We start from the raw sequence: 24,430 nt of genomic DNA, 5'->3' as shown, positions 1-24,430 counted from the left end.
ATACATATTACAGAATTATGATTTAGGACATGTTTGATGGCATTTTACTCATATTTTTGAGAGGACTGCACCAGTGATATTCTAGGCTATAGACTATATATTCTATTAGGTGTAAGATTTTGTAGCCTCACCGCAATGTTAAACCAAACATACTTTCACACACTAGTGACAGCTCTTCTTCAGATGAAAGATAAGGTGGTCTATATAAGGCACTGCTCAAAGCCTCAGAGCTCTGATCATATGCTCTAGTGAGACGCTATCTAGTAGACACTCTTCATACGCAACATGTGTGAGTTAATTTCCTTTTGAATTTATATCACTTTGTCAGTAATTGAGTAGTGCATGCATATTTATTTAGACAAGCCCACTCATGTTTTTTCTCTGTAGGTGAAACGGTTGTAGTAAAATGTGACTCAAGCTTTTATAATATACAAGAACATAATTACTTCATTCTTAGTATTGAAAGATCAACAGAACCCTTACATTATCAATGCACATGGAGTAACCAAACCAATTGTGGATTAAGACTTCTTTTAAAAGGTAAGAACTACTGCAGTGATTAATACTAAAATTGCATATAAAGCTGTTTTGTATTAAGCGAAAAGAAAAGAGCCTCATGTACTGTACTAGATAGGATAACATGTCCAAAGAATACACTATGCAACACACATTATTAAAAAGTACTTTGCACATAAGTTGTATATATTTTAAAGTGATGTTATTTTTCAAAAATCGCTTATGTTCAGACTTTGCTTTGACAATAATAATAATGATATTCAGCATTGTTTTAATATTAGACCAAAATGTTTCCCGCATGTTTTAGAAAATCAAGGTCAAAACTGGTCTTACCATGCGGTGTTTTTCTTCAATACACTCATTTTGCTCTTGAGTGGAATAGTCAACATATTTCTATGTAAAAGACTGAGAAGAACGAGTGAATTCCTTGGAGGTAAATTTGTAATGACGTTTAAATGTTGTCTTTTTGAAAGGGTTCAGTTGTGGTCAGTATTTCTTGTTTTATTCCCATTATTTTCCTTGTTTTACTTTCCCGCCACAACTATATATCAAGTTTCAATATGTTTCAGGAGTTTCTGACCCATCTCCCCCAGACACACCACCCTCTGATGCCAGTTCTTCTCTTGTAAGTCAGAAGTTTTATGACTGTAGCATATACATTAACACTTTGGGAAGACACTTTATCTAATGCATTGCATTCAAGGTATACATTTTATCAGTTCCTGCATCCTCTGGAAATTGGACCCATAACCTTAGTGCTGCTAACGCTATGAACTCGTTGAGCTACAGGAACGCAGCAGATGAAGTTGCTGTGCTACAATGCTTTCCCTTTTTCTCTCCTCACAGAATCGAGTTAGTCTAGACCTGAACTACACAACCCTGCAATTTCCTGAAGACAGCACAAGTAGAGAGAACTCAGCGATTGAGCGAAGAAAGACAAGAAGGAATGCAATCTACTCCAGCCTTAAATGTCATGTGCCGAACATCACTGAAGAAAGCTGAGCCATTATTTATCCTTCTCATTTTGTTTTCAAGTGATAAATGCAGCACATTTGTTTAAAAAACCTATAAAGACATTTTGGGGTTACTGCATTATTTTTAATAACTACAGATTTAAAGAAATAAAAATATGGTTTAAAAACAGATCTTATCATTATTATATACATTATAGACACATTACAGACATGTCTTTACCCCTGCAATATGTATTTTCATGCTTTAAATATACTTTGTAACATTATTATTAAAATTGCATTTCTGTTTTAGGCCAGCTTAGGTCCTGATCAATATTTAATAAAATAGAATATAACACGCATTTGTACTTAAGATTATGCTTAGATTGTAATTCATTGTTTTTGTGATAATATAAATAAAGTGAATGGAGTATAATCATCATTCAAACAGGAAAACAAGAGTTTATATTAAGGCCAGATATTCTTAACAGGATAACTGAATAATAATACTTTGCATTACAAATGCCTTCTTCATTTTTACATTTAGTTTTAAAGTTGTGGTGGCCTGTTTTTTGTTCTTTATTGATAAGCTACAACCTTGAGCAAACTTTAAAAAATAGGCCACTTAGTTGTCCATCCTGTCTCTGAACAACATATATGTGTCTGTCTTAGTATTTGGTTCTTGTGGGCAAGTACAAGGGTCTCTACAGCTCATTAGATATATATGCATTTTTGCTTCTGACCCCATTGCAAGACACAGAAGAAAGCAAACCTTTCAATCATCATCATTATTATTTCTGAACCCTTCAGCTTTGAGATATTGTAATAATTTTTTATTATGAAATGTTGTGCCTTATTTAAAAGAACCAACACGATCTCCTGGCACTGCATAGGCTATATAGCACGAGTTCATGCTTTTATTTGGCGTGCTTTTTATACGCAAAAGTAATCTTTTACGTGCATCTGGTATGCAAAATTTACCTGTTGGGTAGAATTGGTTGGGTATAGTGCATATCATATGCACGCAAAAAAAATGCGTATCATATGTACGCTAAAATGTGTGTATCGGATGCATGTAAAAGGTAATTTCTGCGTATAAATAGCACTCAAAATGAAAGCATGAACTTGTGCTATAGATACGCAGTACCAGGAGATTGGACTCAAAAGAACATATCAGTTTTATTAAATATCGATCAGAGCCTATTTGACACCTCTTAAAAATGTATGGTTTGTAATAGGGGTGGGAAAAAAAATCGATATTGCAATATATTGTTGTGCTCTCTGTCGCAATAAATAATCGATACACTAACGCCCAATATCGATATTTTATTACAACACAAAATGATTAATTTACCCGTTGTCAGTGTCACTGTCACTACCCAATATCTACCATTCTGTTTGCGGGGGGCGCTGTTCGAGTAAATAGGGGTAAAGTGGCGCAAACAGCGGCCGGTGAAGAACACAAGTTAACTAACAACAACAGAGAATTGCAGAAAAAAAGAGAAGCGAGAAGAATGGCGGAAAACAATAAACAAGTAATAAAAACTCAGTGAGTGTTTTAGCGCAATTTTCTCACGTCATGGGATCACAACACTAAGAGATAGTAAATATTTTCCTGGATTTTTTTTGTGCGTTCCCGAAATTAGACCTTCCTTAACATAATGCCGAAAACCCGAAGTCTCTAGGTGGTCTGGTTGAGGAGGAGATAGAAGTACAAGATTGGTGCACACAGACAGAACAGAAATCATGAGTTAACAATCGCAATTTTGTCCGGTGGAAAATTGCGCTAAAAACTAATCAAAGACCCACCCGCTAGTTTCCACTCTAAAGGGTTTTACGAGACAGTCGACGGAAAGGCACACTATGCAATCTGCAAGAACTGCTTTACAAAGATAAAATATAACAGCAACACAGCCTACGAATCTGCAAATGCACCTCGTTCGCTACTGACGTTTCAGTATTATGGTTTACACATGTTAATGTTCATGTTGTTTTGTAATGTTCATGCACTTTTATCTGTCTAGATGTACAGTGTTTACATTTAAGACCAGGAGGCAGTGAGTTATTATGCAAATGCATATTTCTTTGCACAATGTTGGAAATGTTGGCATTAATAAATGCATAAAATTTCCTTATTTCCTTATTCCTTCTTTTTCTTTTCAGTCACATATATCGTGATATATCGTTGATGAAATTTCTTCCAATATATTGAATATCGTAGATATCGCGAATCGTGATATTATCATATCGTGGAACACATATCGCCACAGAATTGAATCGTGAGGTACCTGTATCGTCCCACCCCTAGTTTGTAAAGTAAAATGTGTTCTAAAACCTAAAATGTTAACTTCCTTTTAGCTTTTATCCTTATTTTATCCTTTTATCCTTATATTATATTATCCTTATCCTTATTTGGTCATTGAATTTACATTCTTAGCATTTGCCTTTTTTCATTTGCCTTTTTCTACAATATAAGGTTAATGATGTAAATTAGTTTAGCATGCATTATCACAATAGAATAAAAAGGCACAGCTGATGTCATTAGCTAATGTAAACTTGATGTAGCTTCTCTCATCCAGTATATATGTACATTATCTACTGATAACATTAACTGTGCCTTAATAGGAATCAGGGGTGTATCTTTGAGGGGGTGGAGGGGTTGGGCTGTTGGTAAACCAATGAAAGGCAATTCTGCATTCTGACAACGTCTACTATTCAGCTCAAACAACTTTTCTTTTTGGTGCTCTGTGCCTCTTATTCTTCAAAATGAGCCAATGCAGAGAAAATATGCATGCTGTCAGTGAAATCATCCTTGCTTTTTGTGGTAGGCAAAAATAAACTTCTTTTAAAATATATTTTTAATACATGGACTTTGTTCACTTTTTTCTTTAATTTCATGTTACTTCACGGCCCATGTTATTATCCAGCCAAAACCAGTGCAAAAAGCAAAAAATGGAGACAGTGTAACAATGGAAAGTTATTTCCATTCTCAAAAAAAAAAAAAAAAAAAAAAAAAAAACAAGCAGCTATTAGGAAAGGATTTGATGAAGGCTGCCTCAGTGTGACTGTTGGAAATGGAACTTATCATCTGTACATTTTCCAAATGACACAAGAGGATGTAGCTACTTATTATCGTGGAGTGATTAAGACTGCACTGGATTTCAATCCTGGAACACTTCTGATGATAACAGGTAAGTAGTATTATTACAATGCTGCAAAACTCATTCAGTCTGTTGTCTAAAAATTGATTGTTATATTTTGTATTTATTTTTAAGGAACACATTAAAGTACAAGAAGAATTTTACAGCAACCCGATTTAAAACCTGTTCACCTTGGTGATAACATCACTCTGCAATGTACAGTTCAATTCATGGAGGACTGTGCACAAGAAAAAGCTCAGGAGAATCCCTGTATAGAATTATGGATACTCATTTTATAATGGCTGCTGCAGAGACATGTGTCCACAACTTCACAGTGAGAATCCACACACTCTCTGATACTGCTACTTACGAATGTGCGATGAATGTAGATTGTAGATGACTGGCACGGGTGATATTGAGTGCACTGACTTTATTGAATGTTCACGAATGTTATGCTGACACTTTAATAACATTGCAATATGTGCTTTTACAGATCAGAACATTATGAATCCAGGAACTTTCATTTTGGAGTCTTCAAACAAATTTTTTTTTTTGCGGTAATAATTACGATAGCCATGGTCAAACAGCATAAAAAAATAAAAAAATAAAAAACTCTGTAGATACGTGCATGTTTACCTGTATTTATTATGGGTTAAATTAAGCAGCTGTCTGATCACAAGCAGTTTCTTTCACTTCTATCCCGAAGGCTGACTGAATTGAGACATCCTTCCCTACCCAAGTAAGTCTAGTTGAGTCCAGTTCATTTAAACTGAATAATTTGATATCAGTAATTTCCCTAGAGCATCTAGTGCCATTTTGTTGCTTAACTATATTCACTATCGCATGCGTAGTTGATAAATCACAATGATCCTAATTAGCTGTTCTGGGTAACTGACACTGTTTTGATATTTTTCAGTTAGTCATATTTTTAATATTTGTATACAATATTAAACAGATGACTTATAGTATGTGAAATAATAGGCCTGTTGAATCTTCTAAGCAAGCACTGTAATACGGTAATGCATGTGTTCTCATGGTTATAATTCCTCATAAATTTTGCTTGCATGTTCAGTAAATAAGGATAATGTTTCCTTTACCATACAGACTACCAGAGGTTCAACATGTTCTGAGCCTGAAATACTCCTTCTATTTATGTTTTTATTTTTTATTTTATTTTATTTTTTTATAGCGTTTCTATTAGAATTGTGTTGTCAAATATAGCCTGTTTAATCTTTTAGGTTGCACATTTTTTAAATGTTTGTGTTCTGAAGAACATCTATTCAAACCTTACTCTGTTTTGGAATAAATTACAGATTTAAGAACATTTTAATCTCTGTGGAGTGTGTATGCATTTCTCATTTTTACATAATTCAGAACTTCAACTTAATTTGCAGGACACGAGATCATGCATGAAATAAAAGGATGAAAGGGTAGTCTTGCTCCCATGAACCAAAATCAGACATAGTTTGATATTGGACAGTTTATTTCTAACAAGGAGACATTACAAACATTGGTTACACTTTATTTTAATGGTTTCCTTATTAGACATTCTGTTGACAATAAGTAATGCTGGACCTACATGTCAAGAGTTAAATATCAGTAGACTGTTAGATTAGGGCCCAGGTTAGTAATAAGTTGCAGTTACTTATAGCAAGTAGAATGACTGTGCAAGGGACCATCAGAAAAGTGTTAGCAGATATTAATAAGAAGACAGTCTACCCAAGCATTAAATGGCTTGTCAAATTGGTTAATCCCATGAATTTGCAGTGATACAGTATGTTGAATTTTACAGATGATCAGAGGCTGATTTCATCAACAGACCTGGGCCTAGTTGTTCAAAAAAATTAATCTGGATCAGAATTATGTAGATTTATGTTTTGCTAGCAGTGCTCCAGATTTCACAATAAATGCTGCTAACTATGTAAAGAACAACAAGTAGAAAAGTCAATGTGGGGTCACTTTGCTTTATTTGAAGATTTAGAAAACAACAAACATCCTCTTCCATTTTCATTTTCCTTCAAACAATCAGACCCCTACGGAGGCACTAAATGGACATGGTGATGGAACAAATTATGAAATGAGAGAAAAACTATATATTTGAATGCTTTTGCATTCTCTTGGTAGGAATTCTCTTCGCAAAGAAAGAGTGAATGCAAAGTTTCTTAAGGGAACACAAAACATTTGCAAGAGAAAGCTAAAACATTAAAATCACTTCCCATAACCATGTCCCTTTAGGGATTCAGTTGCTCCTCATGTGACCCAAAACAAATATGCAATAAGGGATGCAAATGTTAGTAACTACTTTCGACTGGTTCATCCCTGAGGATTGTGCCAATGTAGTGTATACAGTGATTAAATATATTATTTCTGTTCGGAGATCTGTTCGGAGATAATTCGGAGATTATTTTATGGATATACTTTACTGTACTGAAAGGCTCAATATGTATAATATCTACTTATTACTTTAACGGTTAAACTAATCAAGAGCAATTAAAAATATAAATGTGTGTATATATTACATGAATTATATGTTGTATTTTTTGACCAGTTTTAAAGTTTTATTACATTTTTGTTCCTGAATTCCACCATTCAGATGGGATCAGGATAATCCATATTTTTTGGGGGATAAAAAAATCGTACTAAAAGTCTTACTACAAACTGACGATTTGATCCAGATCAAAATTTAGACCCTCTTTTGACATTCTTTTTGAATTCATGCAGTACCAAACAGTAACTGTGGCAATAGTGATTAAAAGAAGGACTGTTCTAACAATGGAAAGAAGAACAAAAGTCATCATCTGTTCTGTGGAATCGGCACCTGAAATAGGAAAAATTGTAGGTAAAGTATTAACACATAGTAAAAGTGCCACTTTTCCCCCCTAATTAATTCTTGAAAAACATACCTATAATATCCAGTTTGGTTCCGTTCCCGAGCAGCATCTCCCCACATGCAGCAACAGCGCAGTAGTAAGTCCCAGCATCAGACAGACTGAGCTCCTTCTTAGAGAAGCTGTAGCACATCTACGTGCTGTAAAACCTGCTTCAGAGATCCAGTCACACTGATCAATACTCGTTCCATGTGCCCAAATAACTCTTGGATGAGATTCTTCTGATTCATGTATGAGCCAGTATACGCTGTGGTTTCCTACACACTTCTGATTTAAAACTGTGCACATTAGATTCACTGAATCTCCAGATTGTGATTCAATGAACGCGTGTTGTTTTACAACAGTGTAGCTTTTCAATCCTGTATGAAAAAAAGTTATATATTCATGAAGAACGCATATGTGGTAGATTTTTCCCTAAACCTAACTATCTGGGGCATCTCCAATTGACACCCAATTGATCTTATTAACTGGGGGCGTCTCCAAATCAACACCCAATACCTTTATCTGGGGCGTCTCCAAATCGACACCCAATAACTTTATACTCTAGCTCTTGCGTCTTCAGTCGACCACTGGCCAAGTTTTCTTACTCTAACTTATTTCCCTAAATTAGCTTACTTCCTGCGCAGGAATAATCGACAAACAGACTTCAGCAAATGTCCTTTAAATGCTTTAATCACGGCCGAAAGAGTTTTCGAGCAGTTCTCAGGGAATCTCTCCCAAGAAGAAGCAAGGCCGGAGGATCTCAGACAAATTCCATTGAGAATCCCACCAGTAAACACGGATACAACAGTTTTTATAGAATTGAAACAACAAAAAAGATTATCGTGACTAATATGTCACCTTCAATATGATTGGTTCAATTGGTTCAAAAGGCCCAGCCTTTTCCCTCTGTCACTGGCACAAGCAAACTCTGTTTTTGTGATTACTTATCACAAGGTTTGAGATCTGTCTAGTTTAATTTCCCCTATTTGTTATTTAAACACACACTCAAAGTCACAAGTTTTCCCTTGGTTTTGAACAGTACATTCTGTTCAAATGTTAGAATGTTAGATGTTAGAGTTACAAAAAGTTTGATATACAGTTTACTATTTTATTAATTAAAAAATCTATCACACATATTAACCAAATCAAAATATATTTCATTATTGAGCAAGTTTTATGTAAGACATCATGGACTACTCATGTTAAATTGCATTCACACATGGCATTCAGTTAATATTTTCAATAACTAAACTATTATAAATACTGATTATATTAAAAACAATTAAATTATAGGTAATCAAAACTATAAATTACCTTCAACTGTCAACTCTGTGCCTTCGACGAATTCCATTACGTTGGAATATGAAGCTACTTGTAGTGCTTCCACAGTAGTATGTTGCAGAATCTGAGATCTGTAAGTTTCTTATCACCAAATGATGCACACCCTTTTCCTTCAGCACAGAGAAGCGTGAATTATTCTCGAAATTATGGTAAAACCTGGCATTATGATCGTACTTGTAAATGGTGGAGATGAGCCTGGGATTCTGTCCAGGTTCATGCTTGTACCATGAGAAGTGCATGGCTATTTGGCTCTGGTAAACGCAAGGTAAATGAATTGTTTCTCCCGGTTTAGCAAACACTGGTGGGTTATTCAGGTGTGTTGCAGTAAGACCTAAAAGAAACATGAAAAATAACAAGCAAAAATTGTTTAGCTTGAATAGCTAAAGTAAAAAACATTTAAGTTTTGACATTAAAGACAGTTTAACTCACCAATTAGAAAGAGAAGGAAAACTCCAAAGTTGATCATATCTGGATGGATTTATCTTATTTCTAAACGAGTATAAAACAGGTGAGTGATGACTAAATGAACATCACCAGAGAAGCAATGAACGATGTGAGCGGATGTGCTGTGTTTGTCAAAAAAGTGCTGAACCAGATTTTTTCCCCCACTGACCTTTTCCTACAGACTTGTTTTCATATTATATACTTTTTTACTTCTGAGACAAAATTGCTCATGAGTAAAACCAGTTGCCGCCGTCAGTAAAGACTGTTTACATGTGCAATTTAAATAGGTTTGAAAGAAGTATGTTTCCCGCCCACCAACATCAAAACTGCGATCTGACAGCGTGTAAATGTGTGAATGTCAAGCATCTCTCGGCAATATTGTCAGGTGGGTCTGATATTAATCGAGCTCCTTTTAAGAAGCTACATTAAAACATTAATGAAGAACTGAATTATAATGACCACAACAAAAATCACTCACATGCACTAGACCGATAGCCTTGTGGCTTCACACACACACGTGCATCACAAGACCACGAGTGTGCCATCTGCCATAAACATCCGTGCAGTGCAGTGTCTTTGAGTGAACTGACTTTACGGTAAATATCTCAAACAGACATGTCTTGCCAAAAAATTTTTTATCTTTTCGAATAGCCTGAAACATCATAACTTGAGTAATTCAAATTTCTGCATGATACCTCACTGGTCTGATGTCTGACAGCTTCATAGCAATAACTGTGAAAGTAATGTCCTGTAAAAGTTTGAATTCCTTGTTTTAAACTACCGTTTACTACAAGTAGCTTCATGTCTGTTCTGATGGCAAAAGGATTTTTCTGTGGTTTTCTTTTGTACTCGACTCATCTCGTAAAATATTTAAGAATTTTTATGTCTGAAGTAAAATCCAGTATGAAGTTCAGTATGGAGTACCACAAGGCTCAGTACTAGGACCACTGCTGTTCACTCTGTACATGCTACCATTAGGAAATATCATTAGGAAGCATGGAATTAGCTTTCACTGTTATGCCGATGATACTCAGCTCTATATTTCTTCACAACCTAACAAAAACTACCAATTCACAAAATTAACAGAATGCTTAGCTGATATAAAAAGTTGGATGACTAGTAATTTTCTACGTCTAAATTCTGAAAAAAACAGAGATTCTAATTATTGGACAAAAAACTTCCACACGTAATAATCTAGAATACTGTCTAACACTTGATGGCTGCTCTGTCAAGTCTTCGTCGTCGGTTAGGAACCTGGGTGTGCTCTTTGATACCAATCTTTCATTTGAAGTCACGTTTCTAGTATCTGTAAAACCGCATTTTTCCATCTTAAAAATATATATAAATTACGCCATATGTTCTCATTGACAAATGCGGAACAATTAGTTCATGCATTCATGACCTCAAGGCTAGATTATTGTAATGCTCTACTGGGTGGTTGCCCTGCACTCTTAATAAACAAACTACAGCTGGTCCAAAACGCAGCAGCTCGAGTTCTTACCAGAACCAGGAAGTATGACCATATTAGCCCTGTTCTGTCAAAACTGCACTGGCTCCCTATTAAACATCGCATCAATTTTAAAATATTGCTGATCACGTACAAAGCACTAAATGGTTTAGCTCCGCAGTACTTGAGCGAGCTCTTAACGCATTATAGTCCTTCACGTCTATTGCGATCTCAAAATTCCGGCCAGTTGATAATACCTAGAATATCAAAATCGACTGCTGGCGGTAGATCCTTCTCCTATTTAGCACCAAAACTCTGGAACAGTCTTCCTACCATTGTCCGGGAAGCAGACACACTCCGTCAGTTCAAAGCTAGACTAAAAACACATCTCTTTGACTTACAGTAGCATTCACATAATACATTATAGACTTCTATAATTCAACATTAGGCTGCATAGATTAGGCCAGCCGGAACCGGGAACACTTCCCATAAATCCTGATGGACTTGTTACATCATAAGAAGAATGGCATCTACGCTAATTTTAGTGTTTTTGTTTATCCCAAGGTTTTCCCGCAGCCTGCCGGACTGTAAAAAGTGCTACACCCACAAAGTAGGTTTTATATATTTTAAATATTTGTAATCTAGTTTATTTTATTGGTTTTATACAAAAAAGTATCAAAATACTTCATCTTTACTTAAAATATATCAGTTTTTATATAACAATATATTTTAAATAAAACCCATGCAATTTATTTGGGTAGTTATTTGTTTGTGGTCATTGTGTACAACAAATGCTATAAAAGTGAGTTGGCAATGCACAATTTATTTGAGCAGCTGTCGATGTGGCAGGTGTGTTCATCAAACGTAAATATTTTAAATTTTATAAGTTGGCATTATCCCTTTTTCACTGGCGGGGACCTTCCAGGCAGATGCAGTATCTTCCTCGGCACGTCAACTGTTTGGTCGCTGCAGCGGATCTGAATTTCAGGGTCTGATTAACACGGTAAGTTGAGCAAATTTAGCCGAATGACTGGTGACGTAAAGTCACGCGAAATCGTTTACTCTCCACTAGGGAGCTGAGGTTAGGTTTGCAAATTACTGCTAACTTAGCTATAAGCTAAGATGGCTGCACAGTGTGGTCGATTGGCAGACAACAGCGGTTGAGACCGTGCTGTTAATATGAAATTAGTGCTCTAGTCATGCCTACTATGTGTTTTAAGGCTTGGGTTTGAATTTTGCCAATAATATAACTTTTAATCGTTAGTTAGCGTAAACTTAAACTAGCATAGTACTAGTTAACGTGTTTTATCTAACTTAGGACTTTTAGCTTACCGTTTAATGTCAAATATTAGTTTAAGTTAACACTAAAAGTGATATTATTGGTACAATTAAAGTCAAAGTATCCTTAAAACACAAAGTAGGCATGAGTATATTACTTAAATTAATTTTAACAACACGGTGGGGGATGCAGCTGTCCGTGGGGTGCTCGTGTTATCAGTGTTTAAAAACACATAGAAGTTATAACGTTAAGTAGGTAATAATTAGTTGCACAAATGCCCTCAGTTATATTTTTATATTGCACAGATTAAATTTCGGGATCATATGCGATCGAAACGGTCGCAATTTCGAGCCTTCAGGCAATAGTTGTGCGGGCAAATAAGGGAAAGTAAGATCATGGTGTTTTATGGACAACACTTTGTTTTGTGTGTTGTGTGTCTTTGACAGGACTCAGAGATTATTTTAGTATACTTTTGCATTACTAAAGCAGATGCACAGATTAGACTGTAAGTTCGAGATGTATTCTTAGTAGTCTGTCTGATTTTAGAGATTTGATCCACGCTATTTTAATGCTGCATAGTCAATTAATGATAGATGTTTGGTTGAAAAAACCCTTAAACTATTTCTAACCTATTACCTAAAGAAGTTACATTTACAACTGATTTTTAACCTTATTTCTAACATGCATTTTCCTGGTCTTTAGATACCCAAGCACTTTTGTTGCCTGGGGTATTCGAGCTTCACATCCAGGTAGGAAAAACTTCAGAATATAATTAAAATTCAATTCAATATAAAATATGATAATAATTAAATTACAATTTGATCAGATTATACTTTTTGACAGGATTCATCTGCCTCTGTGGAGAAAAGGAGAGAAGCGGTCCTGAGATGCCTGATTGAGTACATGGGGAAGAGACAGGAAGACCTCATCAGTGTCCACCACGTATGTATTGGGCTTAAAGCTACTTGTCTATTTTTATGTCTGTCCCATTGAGCACAGTTATGTCCAAAAGACGTCTTTTCAACATCTTTGTCAAAAAAAGTCGTATGTTGAAGAGACGTCCACTGAGGAGCCAGAATGAATGTTATGACGTCTTTTTTGACATGTTCTGTAAGTCCAATATAGACGTTCATGGAACCTCCATACAAGGTTAAAAACCAGTTCAGATGTGGACATATTTTATGTAATTTAATGTCTCTTTTAGACAATTTAAACCAAGTCTCTGGACCAAATAAACACTTTCAGGATGCATTAAATTAAACTCATGTTTATTTCAACGTAATTTCTAATTACAAAGCAACTCCCAGACAGCGTGTGTTTGTCCAAAAATCATGAAATCTTTACTGTCTACTTCAGGCAGCTTAAAGTCCCTGGTTCGAATCTGATTTCTCTCACGATCCAAATATGTGTGAATTACAGATGCTAAACTGTCTAAAGGTGTCAGTGCGTGTTTGTCCAAAAATCATGAAAAGAAACTTCACTGTCTGTGAATTGCTTTGCAATTACACATAGAAATTACATTGAAATATATGTAAGTTTTAATTTAATATATCCTGAGTGTTTATTTGGTCTAGAATAAGTATAAATTGTCCAAATGAGATCTTAAATGACATTGAAAGTATGTCCACTTCTGAACTAGTTTTCAACCTTGTATGGAGGTTCCATGAACGTTCATTACAGAACACTTCAAAAAAAGACGTAAAAACCTTCATTCTGGCTCATCAGTGGACGTCTTTTCAACGTACGTCTTTGTGACAAAGACGTTGAAATGACATCTTTTGGACATAATTTTGCTTAGTGGGTGTATTAATATTGTGATGATATGGGGTGATTATGTTTGCTCTTGAAAGATATTTAAACTGTAGCTTAATTAACAGTAATGTGAAGACCAATCAGGTACAGGCAAGGACAATTGCATTTGTTTTATTGCAATGCATCCTTTAGAAAAAGACAACACTCATGCTAGAGTAGATCATGATAGTTTAGTACCCACACTCTATATGCCATTGTCATGGTAGACTTCACTCTGGTCACATGTTCTAGTCACGTATCCGTGTTGTATCCACCACCTTTAGCAACAAAAGTACAATTTTGAATTTGTGAGTTATATTCATCTTATTTCCTATTTGTCTGACCAAACTCTTGATTCTTTTTTGTCTCCACCAATAGAGTCGGGCTGAAACACGAGTTGCCCACTGAAAATTTGCATGTGCCATCATCCCGAAACGATTGGGATTATCATAGAAGGACAGCCCGTGGTCAGAGGTGTGCCAAACCTGTCGAAAGCATGCTGCAACCTGTTTGGACTTACCTATGCTCTCGACCGCAAGTACCCTTCATAACTGGTGTATACTTGAGATATATCAGAGGCTTTTTGTGGGATTGGACCCCGTGCATCCTAAGCCATCATCATGTCATTTTTGACATTGCAGTTAAAGTATGATACAATGTGATGTTATGACTTGGGCAGTTTGGATATTTCAATGTACTGTTCAGAACAGGTTGAAAATACACTTCTACAGTGTTTGTTTTATATTAGAGTGTACATGTGCGGGCACATTTATTTGCTGTTTTGTAGTCACTGGTAAAAGTGACACTGGTTGACACTTGACATTGAATATATTGAATAAATGATTGTCTTCAATCTACCTTCTCATCTTTTTCTTCTTCAACTGAATTTGTAATTGTTATTGACAAAGTCTGTTTATGTAAAGTTAATAACTGTAGTGCAGGATATAGACATTTAGATTTATTTTCTGAGGTTATAGCCAGGACTCAATTAAAATGTTTATTCACATATGATTAAGTTAATTTTACTAATAAAATAAAGTTCATAAAACCTAATTAAAATGAGTACAGGTTACTTGTAGCAACCCATAAATAAGTTACCTGTACCAATAAAAGTAGGTTTATCCAACTGAGTAATACTAGTACTATTAGTTAACTCAACTCGATTTTGTTGTGTTTGTATTAAGTAATGTTAATGTGTTCAATATACTTAAAAAAGGCTGCAAGTTGAATCAACATAAAACATCCAATGCAGCCGCTTGCCTCACTTTTTATAAGTTAGATCTAGGTATTACTTTTTACAGTGCAGTATCCAGATCTGATGAAGGACCTTCGCCTGGACCCGATGTCATAGCGGGGTGCTAAAGTGCCAACTAGTTTCTCCTTATGGAGGATCCCTTTACCACTCTACAGATAAAGCGTTGTCGGGAAAATTCGGTTTGCGTATCTACCCCGAAGTGATGAAATTCTGTATCAAAATGTTAAGGCCAGACAAGTAGTTTTTTAAGGCTTGGTTTGTAGGGAATTACAAACCTGCGCACATATATTCAAACGCGCATACCAATAGACTGAACTCGTAATACACATGTGCACGCCATCAGCGTTCTCACAGGTTTCACGTTTAAAGTCTGTGTAGAGTTTCCTGTTAAAACGGTGTCGTGTTAGCGGCCCCTAAGTTAATAACTAATGATCGTTGCGACGGAAGTGAATCAATCAAATTAACTTTAGCTGGAAAATAACTTTATTCAAGAACTGCTATAAAGCCAAAACAATCTCTGTTACTTTAAACTATCCTTGTATCTCTGTAAAGCCGCTTTGGAACAATCTACATTGTTAAAAGCGCTATATAAATGAAGATGACTTGACTTGACTTCTGGCAGGACCATTTTATTTAGCAAAAAAAATAACTCACCATTCACTGACGCTGTCTCGGTTCTGTTTAGTTAGTTTCATTTTCACTGACTTTTAGTTTATTTTCAGTCACATGTGTTCCTTTGTCTCAATGTGAACAGAAGGCCAAAACTGAGAGAAAAAGATGCGTTTTCAATTGAAAACGTAGTGTGGACAAGGCCTGAGGTACACAGTGGGTTCCTTTAGGCAAATAGTGACATCACTAATCTCGTGTATAGATGCAATAGCAGAAAAAAATCAATTTACAGGCTGAAAATCATTAATAGGTCTATATATATATCATTTATTGACTATTTGCAGATTTAATTCATTCAGGAAATCCCAAACATTTTCAGAGCACTGAATAAAAGAAGACTTAACATGGTGCCATCATCAGTACATATTTTGTATTTGATTATGTTCTCTGTAGAGAGCATATTTTTTCAGGGGTAAAAGCCACTCCTCCTTCTTATGTATAAAACACATTGATATCGCCCACTTAATTTCCTCTTCAGCTCTGGTTTGACTCAGTGCACAAATGTTACATATTTCAACTGCAGCGTTATTGCTCTTTGGGACTGGTAAGATTTATCTACTGTAAACTACATTTCTATGATGGGAGACATGTAATGAAATCTTTGGAGAGTTATTAAAATGGGGAGAGATTTTAATGTAAAAATTATGTTTTGTGGTGTACTATGGCTTTACTTCTTTTCTTTTTTCTTTTTATGTTTTTCAGGTTTTCTCCAAGTAATGTTTTCTATAGCAAGTATGAATGCTCAGCCAGGACAAAGTGTCACTATGTGGTGTGCACATGCTATCCATGTTTCTGGAGACCTGTACTGGTTCAAACAAACAGATGGTGATGTGCCGATTACTATTGCGCACATGCTATACACTGAGAGTCTTCAGACGGTAGAGCCAAATTATTTCAACACTTTCACAAAAGACCAAATTGCCATGAATCTGTTCAGCAAAAGCACAACCCTAACAATTAAGCGTGCAAGTATTTCTGATTCTGGCTTCTATTTTTGTGGAGCTATGGGATATTACATGAAATTTGGCAATGGAACCAGGCTTGAAGTGAAAGGTAATCTTTTTTAATCTCAATATACTCTCATGTTTATATAATGTTTATAGCTCTTTTTCTCATTTTGTCATAATTAGCACATGTTGAAAAACACCTCAGTTTAGATACCATTGTAAATCCCACAATGGTAAGTGACTCACACTGGCCAACTGTTTTCAATTCAGAGAAAAATGGCAAAGGAACCTCAAAAAAGGGTATGTTTATTATTTTACTTTCCATATTAAGTTGAAACTGCAGGTGATTAATATCTCTCTAGTAAATTAATGGGGAAAAAATATACAAGATGTGTTCTTTGTGGAATCACTAAGTGGTGTAATAAATATTGTAAAATTGAAATGTCCACTTTTTTACAGATGATGAGAAATCGCCTGTGTCTGAGGAGTGTTCTAGAGACATTTTCTTCATGCTGACTCTCCTATTTGGTGGCATCATTTTTTTTACATGTATTATTCCTCTCCTTTTGGCAATTATCAGGCAACATAAAAGGCAGAAGCATAAAAAAGGTAAAACATTTACATATTTAAACAGATCAATCACAAATTAAATCACAAATATAAATGTTAATCACCAATGTGGAATTCATTCTTCAAAAAATGTATTCTCAACAGCAACTGACTGACTTTTTCTGTGCTTTGTGACAGCCGCTGAATGTCAAACACAACAGAACGATGACAAGGTAAACTCACCGACTTCGATTATATTACAGGCTAAATAATTCAAAATATCTCAAAGTAGAAATGAAACAAGCAAATCTCTGTTTTAGTTCTGTTTCTTTCTAAAATCACTTTCATTGTACTCGTAGTGAGACACTGATTTTCTCAGATCACATGGTTTCTTTGACCCTTTTATAAAGAACAAGATGACATTAATGAATTGATTGGAAATGAATTACTGCTATGCTTCTCCATGTTGGGTAGAAATGCTTTTGATTTTGCCGACAATACATTTGCATGTGTTCTGCCATTTAGTTAATTTAATTGTGTCAACAAATGTCAACATTTGTTGCCCATTAAAGAAAAAATATATTTTTGTGTTGTTGGTATTAACAATTGTTTTGATTCTGATCAAATTGGAATCCTTGATTCCAATATTATTTCTAATTCTGTTGGCTATTGGACGTGAACTGTTGCTCTTTTTTTGGCTGTATTATTTATTTGGGGCTAAAAATAAGAAAAACAGGCTTGAGAATAAAATCTAAGACGTCATATGATAAGTTTTCATTTTAGAATTTCTGATTAGAATCTTGAAAGTCATTTCTGCTTCTTTGCAGGAAAATGATTCAGTAGAATATGCTGCGGTGTATTTCTCAAACAAGAGATCCAAAACGGCAGGAAGACATACTGAGTACTCAACTGTTGTGTACACTGACTGACACTACTTGAAATATAAAACAACCTCAAACTTATTATTTGTAAATTAACAATGGTTTATTATCAACACCTGAACAATATCACTGTTTATTTTTTAATTTATTAATTATCGGAGGTCAAATGGTTAGGCAGAAAGCTGATGTTCCGACATGCTCCATCAAACCCTGGGCCTTCAGAGAATTAAAGTCAGGATAAGATCAAGTTTAACAATTTGTGGGTTAGGTAAAATGTATCATGTAAAATGTATAATATAATTCAGAAATGATCAATTAAAGACATGTTCATACATAAGTGTCAATGATGCTTTTTAGTTCTTTGTAAATTTGATTTGGAAAAATGTATTCTCAAAAGTGCTATGGGGAAACTATGGGGAGATAAAGCAGTAAACAAAACATACAATCAATATATCTGATCAATAATGAAACTTCTTGTTTTGAATTGGCAATGTGTGCTGTGAAGTTGCCTGTTGATTGACATGTTTGTCATAGTTTGGTGTTGGCATAAGCCACACCCCCTCATATATAAATAAAGCACATTGATTTCCTCATCTTAATTTCCTGGTTGGTTCTAGTCTGATTCAGTACAGCAATGGTTCATATAATCATTTCAGCGCTGCTGGTCTGTGGCATGGGTAAGCATTACTGCACTATAATTGCTTCAGTCATGGAGGATAGGAATGAATAATTCTGGATTAAATAGTAAACATTAGGTGTGAGATACGCAGCCTTTTTTGTGTCATCAATTTATGTGTTCTAAATATTAATATGAAGTTATTTGTTATCCCTCTGTGGGTTTTAGGTTTGCTCACAGCTACAGCATCTCAGACAACCAATATGTCAGCTCAACCAGGAGATAATGTCACTATCTGGTGTCAACACACCTTAGAAATTGCAAACAACATGCACTGGTTCAAGCAAACAAACAGTGCTGTACCTCTTACTATTGTATACATGATGTTACCTTACGATATTGAAGTAGTGCCAAAATATTTAAATGGTTTTCAACCAGACCGTCATGTGATGTCTCTGAACAGCAAAAACAGCTCCCTAAGAATTTTAGATGTGGATATTTCTGATTCTGGTCTGTACTACTGTGGTTGGCACAATCGGGTGTTCACATTTGGTGATGGAAAAAACCTGGACATTAAAGGTAATCTTTTTTTATCAACAGCATATTGTAGAGGAACTGCTTGCCCACATTATGTATGGTAAAATATACCAAAAATAATACAGAATTATTTTGCAAAGTACAGACATAAAACCTTATGATTTCCAGATGACTCATATATTTCAATTCTTCATTTATTGCATAGAGAGGAGCGTTACGCCACTGAAAAATGAAACTTACAAAGTTAAAAATAAAGGTGTTTATCATCTGTCTTTCTTTACCACACATAACATTCATAATTTTATTACAATGATGCTTTTATCTAGACTGTGTTTTGATTGAGTAAAATGTGATTTACCTTTAACAGATCTTAAGAGGAGTTCGATTTCTGAAAAATACTGTCCTGGAAACATCTTTTATACACTGACCTTTATTTTTGGTGGTATTGTTGTTATTCTGATCATCATTCCTCTCACACTGTTCATTGTTAAGATCAGAAAAACACAGGAAAAAGGTAACAGTACATCTATTCAGTTCAAGATATTTAAATGTGAATGCTTTCACGTATTGGATGTGTAAATGGCAAATAACTGTTAACAAATCAGCAAGTGTATTTAACAAATTATATTGGAAAACAAAATCTGGAAAAAACAGCTAAACGTCTCTTTCTCTTTGTTGTCACAGATGCTGATCAGCATGTAACACAACATCATGAGGTAAACATTCTTAATATACAATTATTTGATTACACAAAAATTAAACACACAGAAGTCTTCTGAGGTCTGTAGCAGATATATATATATATATATATATATATATATATATATATATATATATATATATATATATATATATATATAAAGCGTATACATATTCTTGTAGAGTTGCAATTAAAGATCAGATTGACCCGTGTACAAAAAAATTTGAATATGTGCGTCTCTGCTGTTTAAAGGAGTTCAAAAATCTGAAAACTATAAACTGACTTTTCTAATATCGATGATTTTAAATATTTCTTAAATGTCTAACATTCTTCAGGCGATTCTTCTTTTTTCCGTTTAGTTCTAGTCATGTTCTTTAAAAGGAATGCATGGTTGAAATATTTTTGTAAGAATCCAGATCTACAAAACAGAACATTATAACAAAATTAAATATGATTTATTCTTAAATAAAGTGGGTATAAAATATAAAGTATTTTGCATGGGTAAAATTATCATGCGTTTTATATGTGCGAGAGAACAAATCAGGAACACTTTCAGTTAAATTCCACTTTCTCTTTCCCTGACTATTTCCCGAATACCCACAACATCAGAATTAGTAAATCTTATAATCTTAGAATTAATAAAATTACGTAACAGCAGTGAATATAATTTGATGTTACTAAGTCTATTTTATACACGTAGGTACTGTATAATAACCGTTTGCCTTTGTTTTGCAAAACACACAGATTTTCTTCTAAGTGCATTTGAATTGAATATTATTTGAATTTAATAAGTGAAAGATTACAGTAGCTCTGTTGATAAATGCATCTTTGGATCGGTTGCAGGAGCCTCATTCAACACTGTATGCTGCTCTACAGTTCTCAAAACAGAAAACCAGAAGAGCAGCCAGACATGCTGAGGATACAGAAGTTGTGTATTCTGCTACTAGATAGTCCAGCAATGACACATGGTCCAATATTGTTGCCTAATGTTATGTTTACAAGCTATATTTTTTATCAAGACTCTAATATTTATGCTATTGCTAATGCGATAAATTTAAAGTGTATGTGGGATCTGCAATGTTTAATATTTTTGATACAATAAAAGTTGTGAAATCATGTGGAAGTTCTGTGTGTATCATGGAGATATAACCAGGCCCTTACAGAAGAGGCAGGGGTTGTGATGAGATCATTTCCTATACAGACCCAGACAGGAAGAAGCTGTTCAGTGCAGAATGAGACGTGCTGAGGGGAACTTCAGCGGACCAGATTGCAGAGCTAAAAATATACACATCAAAAAATAAATTGTTATAATTACTGTATCTATGTACGCATAGTGTAGTACGTTGTGAGCTGCAGCTGTATAGCCTGAACATGATAAACATTTTGATATTACTCATGACAATTTATTAGCAGAACATGCTTTTAAAACAAAAAATTGTGATGTGACCATATTAAAAATAAAAATAAAATCTTATAAAGGTTTTCTGAAATGTCTGTGTGTCAGTGGGTGTATCTACTGTATACATCACAGTTTGACTGTTTTCCACTCACAAGACTGACCCCCGGCTCATCTCTCACACCCCTCACTGCAGCTAAACCACACATTCACACTACATGCCTTTCACACTACTTTCCAGAACCACAGACAAAATGCCCCTTGTTTATGAGTGAGGTGACAAGTCAACACATAAAAAATATATATACTTGAGAATTTGATTATGAAACAGTAATGAAAGTACAAAAAAATTTTAAATTAAGATGCAGTCCATTTCTTTGTCAGAAATGAAAATTTTTTATATTTCCTTTTTGTAGTGGTTTAAAATACTGCAGAATGCAGACAGATTCTGGTTGCAAACTAAAGCTGAAATGTGTGAAGAACTTGAGAGGTCAAATGACATCAGAAGACAGGTGACATTTAAAGTCCTTCAAATTGCTTGTATTATTATTGTGTATTACAGTAATTACTTCCCATGCTGATGGTGCTTAAAACAATAAAAGAGAAGTGAAAATAATTATTACAACACTAAATTCAAGACCACAATGGTTGTATAACTCATCTGCTTGCATTCAGATGCAGTGTATTGACAGACTTATTTAAAAAAAAAAAACTTTTTAAATTGATTTCTGTTGGCTTTCAGGGAATGTTACTGTTGGTATCATTTCCCAGGCCAAGCCTATTAACCCTAAAATGCAATACGTAATAAAAAAAAACGGTAAACAACTGCGAAAAATCAATACGTACAATGAACGCTTCAAATTAACACAGTACATTGGGACCTATTTTTACAGACTTTTCAACAATTTTTCTTATAATGCATAATACATTTTTCACCACTGTGCAGAACTAAAACTTGATTCCTTTGATTCTGTGCAAGCACCATTATATAACTGTCATATTGAGCTTTAATATAGTACTATGTCTTATTTTTATCATTATGTGTTAAAGGCTAACTTTTTTCACAATGCACTGTTAAGGCCTGCAACTGCATGCATACCACACGTTAGTTCCTGTCATATGTTGACTAATGGTTTCGGAAACTGACTTATGCCACTAAATATATATATATATAAGACAATGAATTCAATCCACAGAGCTTAGGTTGCGGTCACCCTTTGTTTCTGAAAGTAACATAGAACAAACAAACAACCTGAAGCGCGCTTAGGTCTCTGTGGGTAAAAGTTTCCATACATCATCTTATTGCAGTGAAACCCAAGAGTCAAAGCAAAGCGCAGACAACTGTGATCTGGCTGTGTTTAGAGTTTGTCCACCAGCATTACCTACCAACACACCACAAGTAGTGATTATTCCAGAAGCTTTATATTATTCTGAATTGTCATGCAGTGGCTCAAAATGTGCCACATACAAAAAGAGTATTGTACTTTAACATGCTAACAGATCATTTAACTAAGAAGTTCTGGATCTGAAGGTGCAGCCGATAGAAGTTCAGTCTATATTACTCAATGCAAAATTCTTACAAAAGCCCATTTCTAATATCAAATGTAAACATATGTTTGCATTCAACTAATGCTGTTTTTAAACCCCAAAAATTGCATGACTTAACACACAGAACTGCCTAGACTGAGTAAACTACTACAGTACATGAGCATAACGACTGGATGAATAAATATGCTGTTATTTTCATTAACATTGGAAAATAAATTTGAAGTATTGTGACATTTAGGGGAACTGATTGATAGTTTGACAAAAGGGATGTGTTGTGAGTCTGTGTTTTTCTATTGACTGCACATAGGGGGCACTATTTCATTATTTGAAATGTTTTACAGGATACTATTGTTAGAGGTCATGTTAGTGGACGTGTTTTGTGGTTAAATTATCGATTAAGCATAAAAATGACTCTTATTAGCCGTTGATCCGTGATCTGTTCTGATCAGGCCCCGCGGTTGGGCAGCATGTGATTCGCAGATTAATTGCTAAGTTTATTCAACATACAGTGAAAGTTTATCATTTGCATGTGTTTTTTCTTTTTTTTTTTTCTTGACAATTTACACATTGAAGTGATTTTAAACAATTCAAGCACAAGAAGAGGCGAAAGAGAACGCGCACACAAAGAGAGGCACGTTTCACCTCTTTTGCAACTTAATCTTTGCATGTTAAAATACCTGTCTCGCCAAGTATTCTTGTAAACACAGTCGGTTATGTCTTAAGTGAACATAAACATTTGAGAGAGAAATCGGATGTGGATCCGTTCATTAAGTCTTAAAGTGACAGCAGCCTATAAAAATCTGCTGCTGTCTATGTCATTAATGTTAATCAAACAACAAAAAACATCTTTAACAAAGCTTAATCTATATTTAAAATATACAGTGAACACTATAGTGTTATTTTGCATTTAATGGTTACATTTCTATACCTTAATACTACTGTTAGACCTTACTTTATTTGTAACATTGTTATATTGTATTCATCTGCTTGTAATTTTTGTATTTGATCTTATTTTATATTTTATTACTGACTGTTCACTTGTCTTTAATAATGTTACATTTAAAGTTAATTAAATCTTTAATTTAATGTTACATGTAAAGCTACATTTTTGCTGTGTTATCGATGTACTTAAAAGTGGGCTTTAAGTAATACAATTTTTATTACTTTTTTTGCTGACCGTAATACCGTAATATGATCCCAACCGTGAGTTTAGTGATCCATTGCACAACTAGTGGTTATCAATATATTTGATCAAATAAATGTATTTTATTCTGAGCTTGCTGTGTAAGAAAGAAAGAAAGAAAGAAAATTGGTCAAAAACTGAAAATGAGAGTTCACAAAGATTAAATATTACCAGTTGATCATTACACAAAATTCACAGAGACTCCAATAATAAGCATAAGAGCAAAAGATAAGCCACATCACATGCTATACGTCTTGGGTCAGACAGCCTGAATGCAAAAATGACAACAGCCAATCAGACCCAGACATCATCTACAAGGCAAAAACAAGGCTTGACTCCTCCAAACCCAGGCGTTTCACACCCACACG

General features: G+C 34.7%; 1 protein-coding gene across 2 annotated transcripts; it reads left to right on the top strand.

Moving 5' to 3' along the window:
* Positions 1–16,173: 16,173 nt before the first annotated feature.
* LOC308682544 (uncharacterized protein) lies at positions 16,174–21,052 on the top strand. 2 transcript variants are annotated; one of them, XM_081352332.1, is made up of 9 exons: positions 16,174–16,249; positions 16,408–16,758; positions 16,923–16,952; positions 17,112–17,261; positions 17,400–17,434; positions 18,029–19,491; positions 19,603–19,749; positions 19,920–19,951; positions 20,779–21,050. In XM_081352332.1, exons 1-6 carry the CDS (start codon positions 16,207–16,209, stop codon positions 18,128–18,130), a joined length of 711 nt encoding a protein of 236 aa, XP_081208458.1. In that variant the 5' UTR covers positions 16,174–16,206; the 3' UTR covers positions 18,131–19,491; positions 19,603–19,749; positions 19,920–19,951; positions 20,779–21,050. The 2 variants fall into 2 exon arrangements, with proteins under 2 accessions (XP_081208458.1, XP_081208459.1); XM_081352333.1 differs by lacking the exons at positions 16,174–16,249; positions 16,408–16,758; positions 16,923–16,952; positions 17,112–17,261; positions 17,400–17,434 and having other exon boundaries at positions 18,751–19,277; positions 19,441–19,491; positions 20,779–21,052.
* Positions 21,053–24,430: the final 3,378 nt, after the last annotated feature.

The sequence above is a fragment of the Scardinius erythrophthalmus genome (assembly GCF_964197995.2).
Source record: "Scardinius erythrophthalmus genome assembly, chromosome: 2".
NCBI lineage: Eukaryota > Metazoa > Chordata > Actinopteri > Cypriniformes > Leuciscidae > Scardinius > Scardinius erythrophthalmus.
This window is presented reverse-complemented; position numbering and strand designations above follow the sequence as displayed.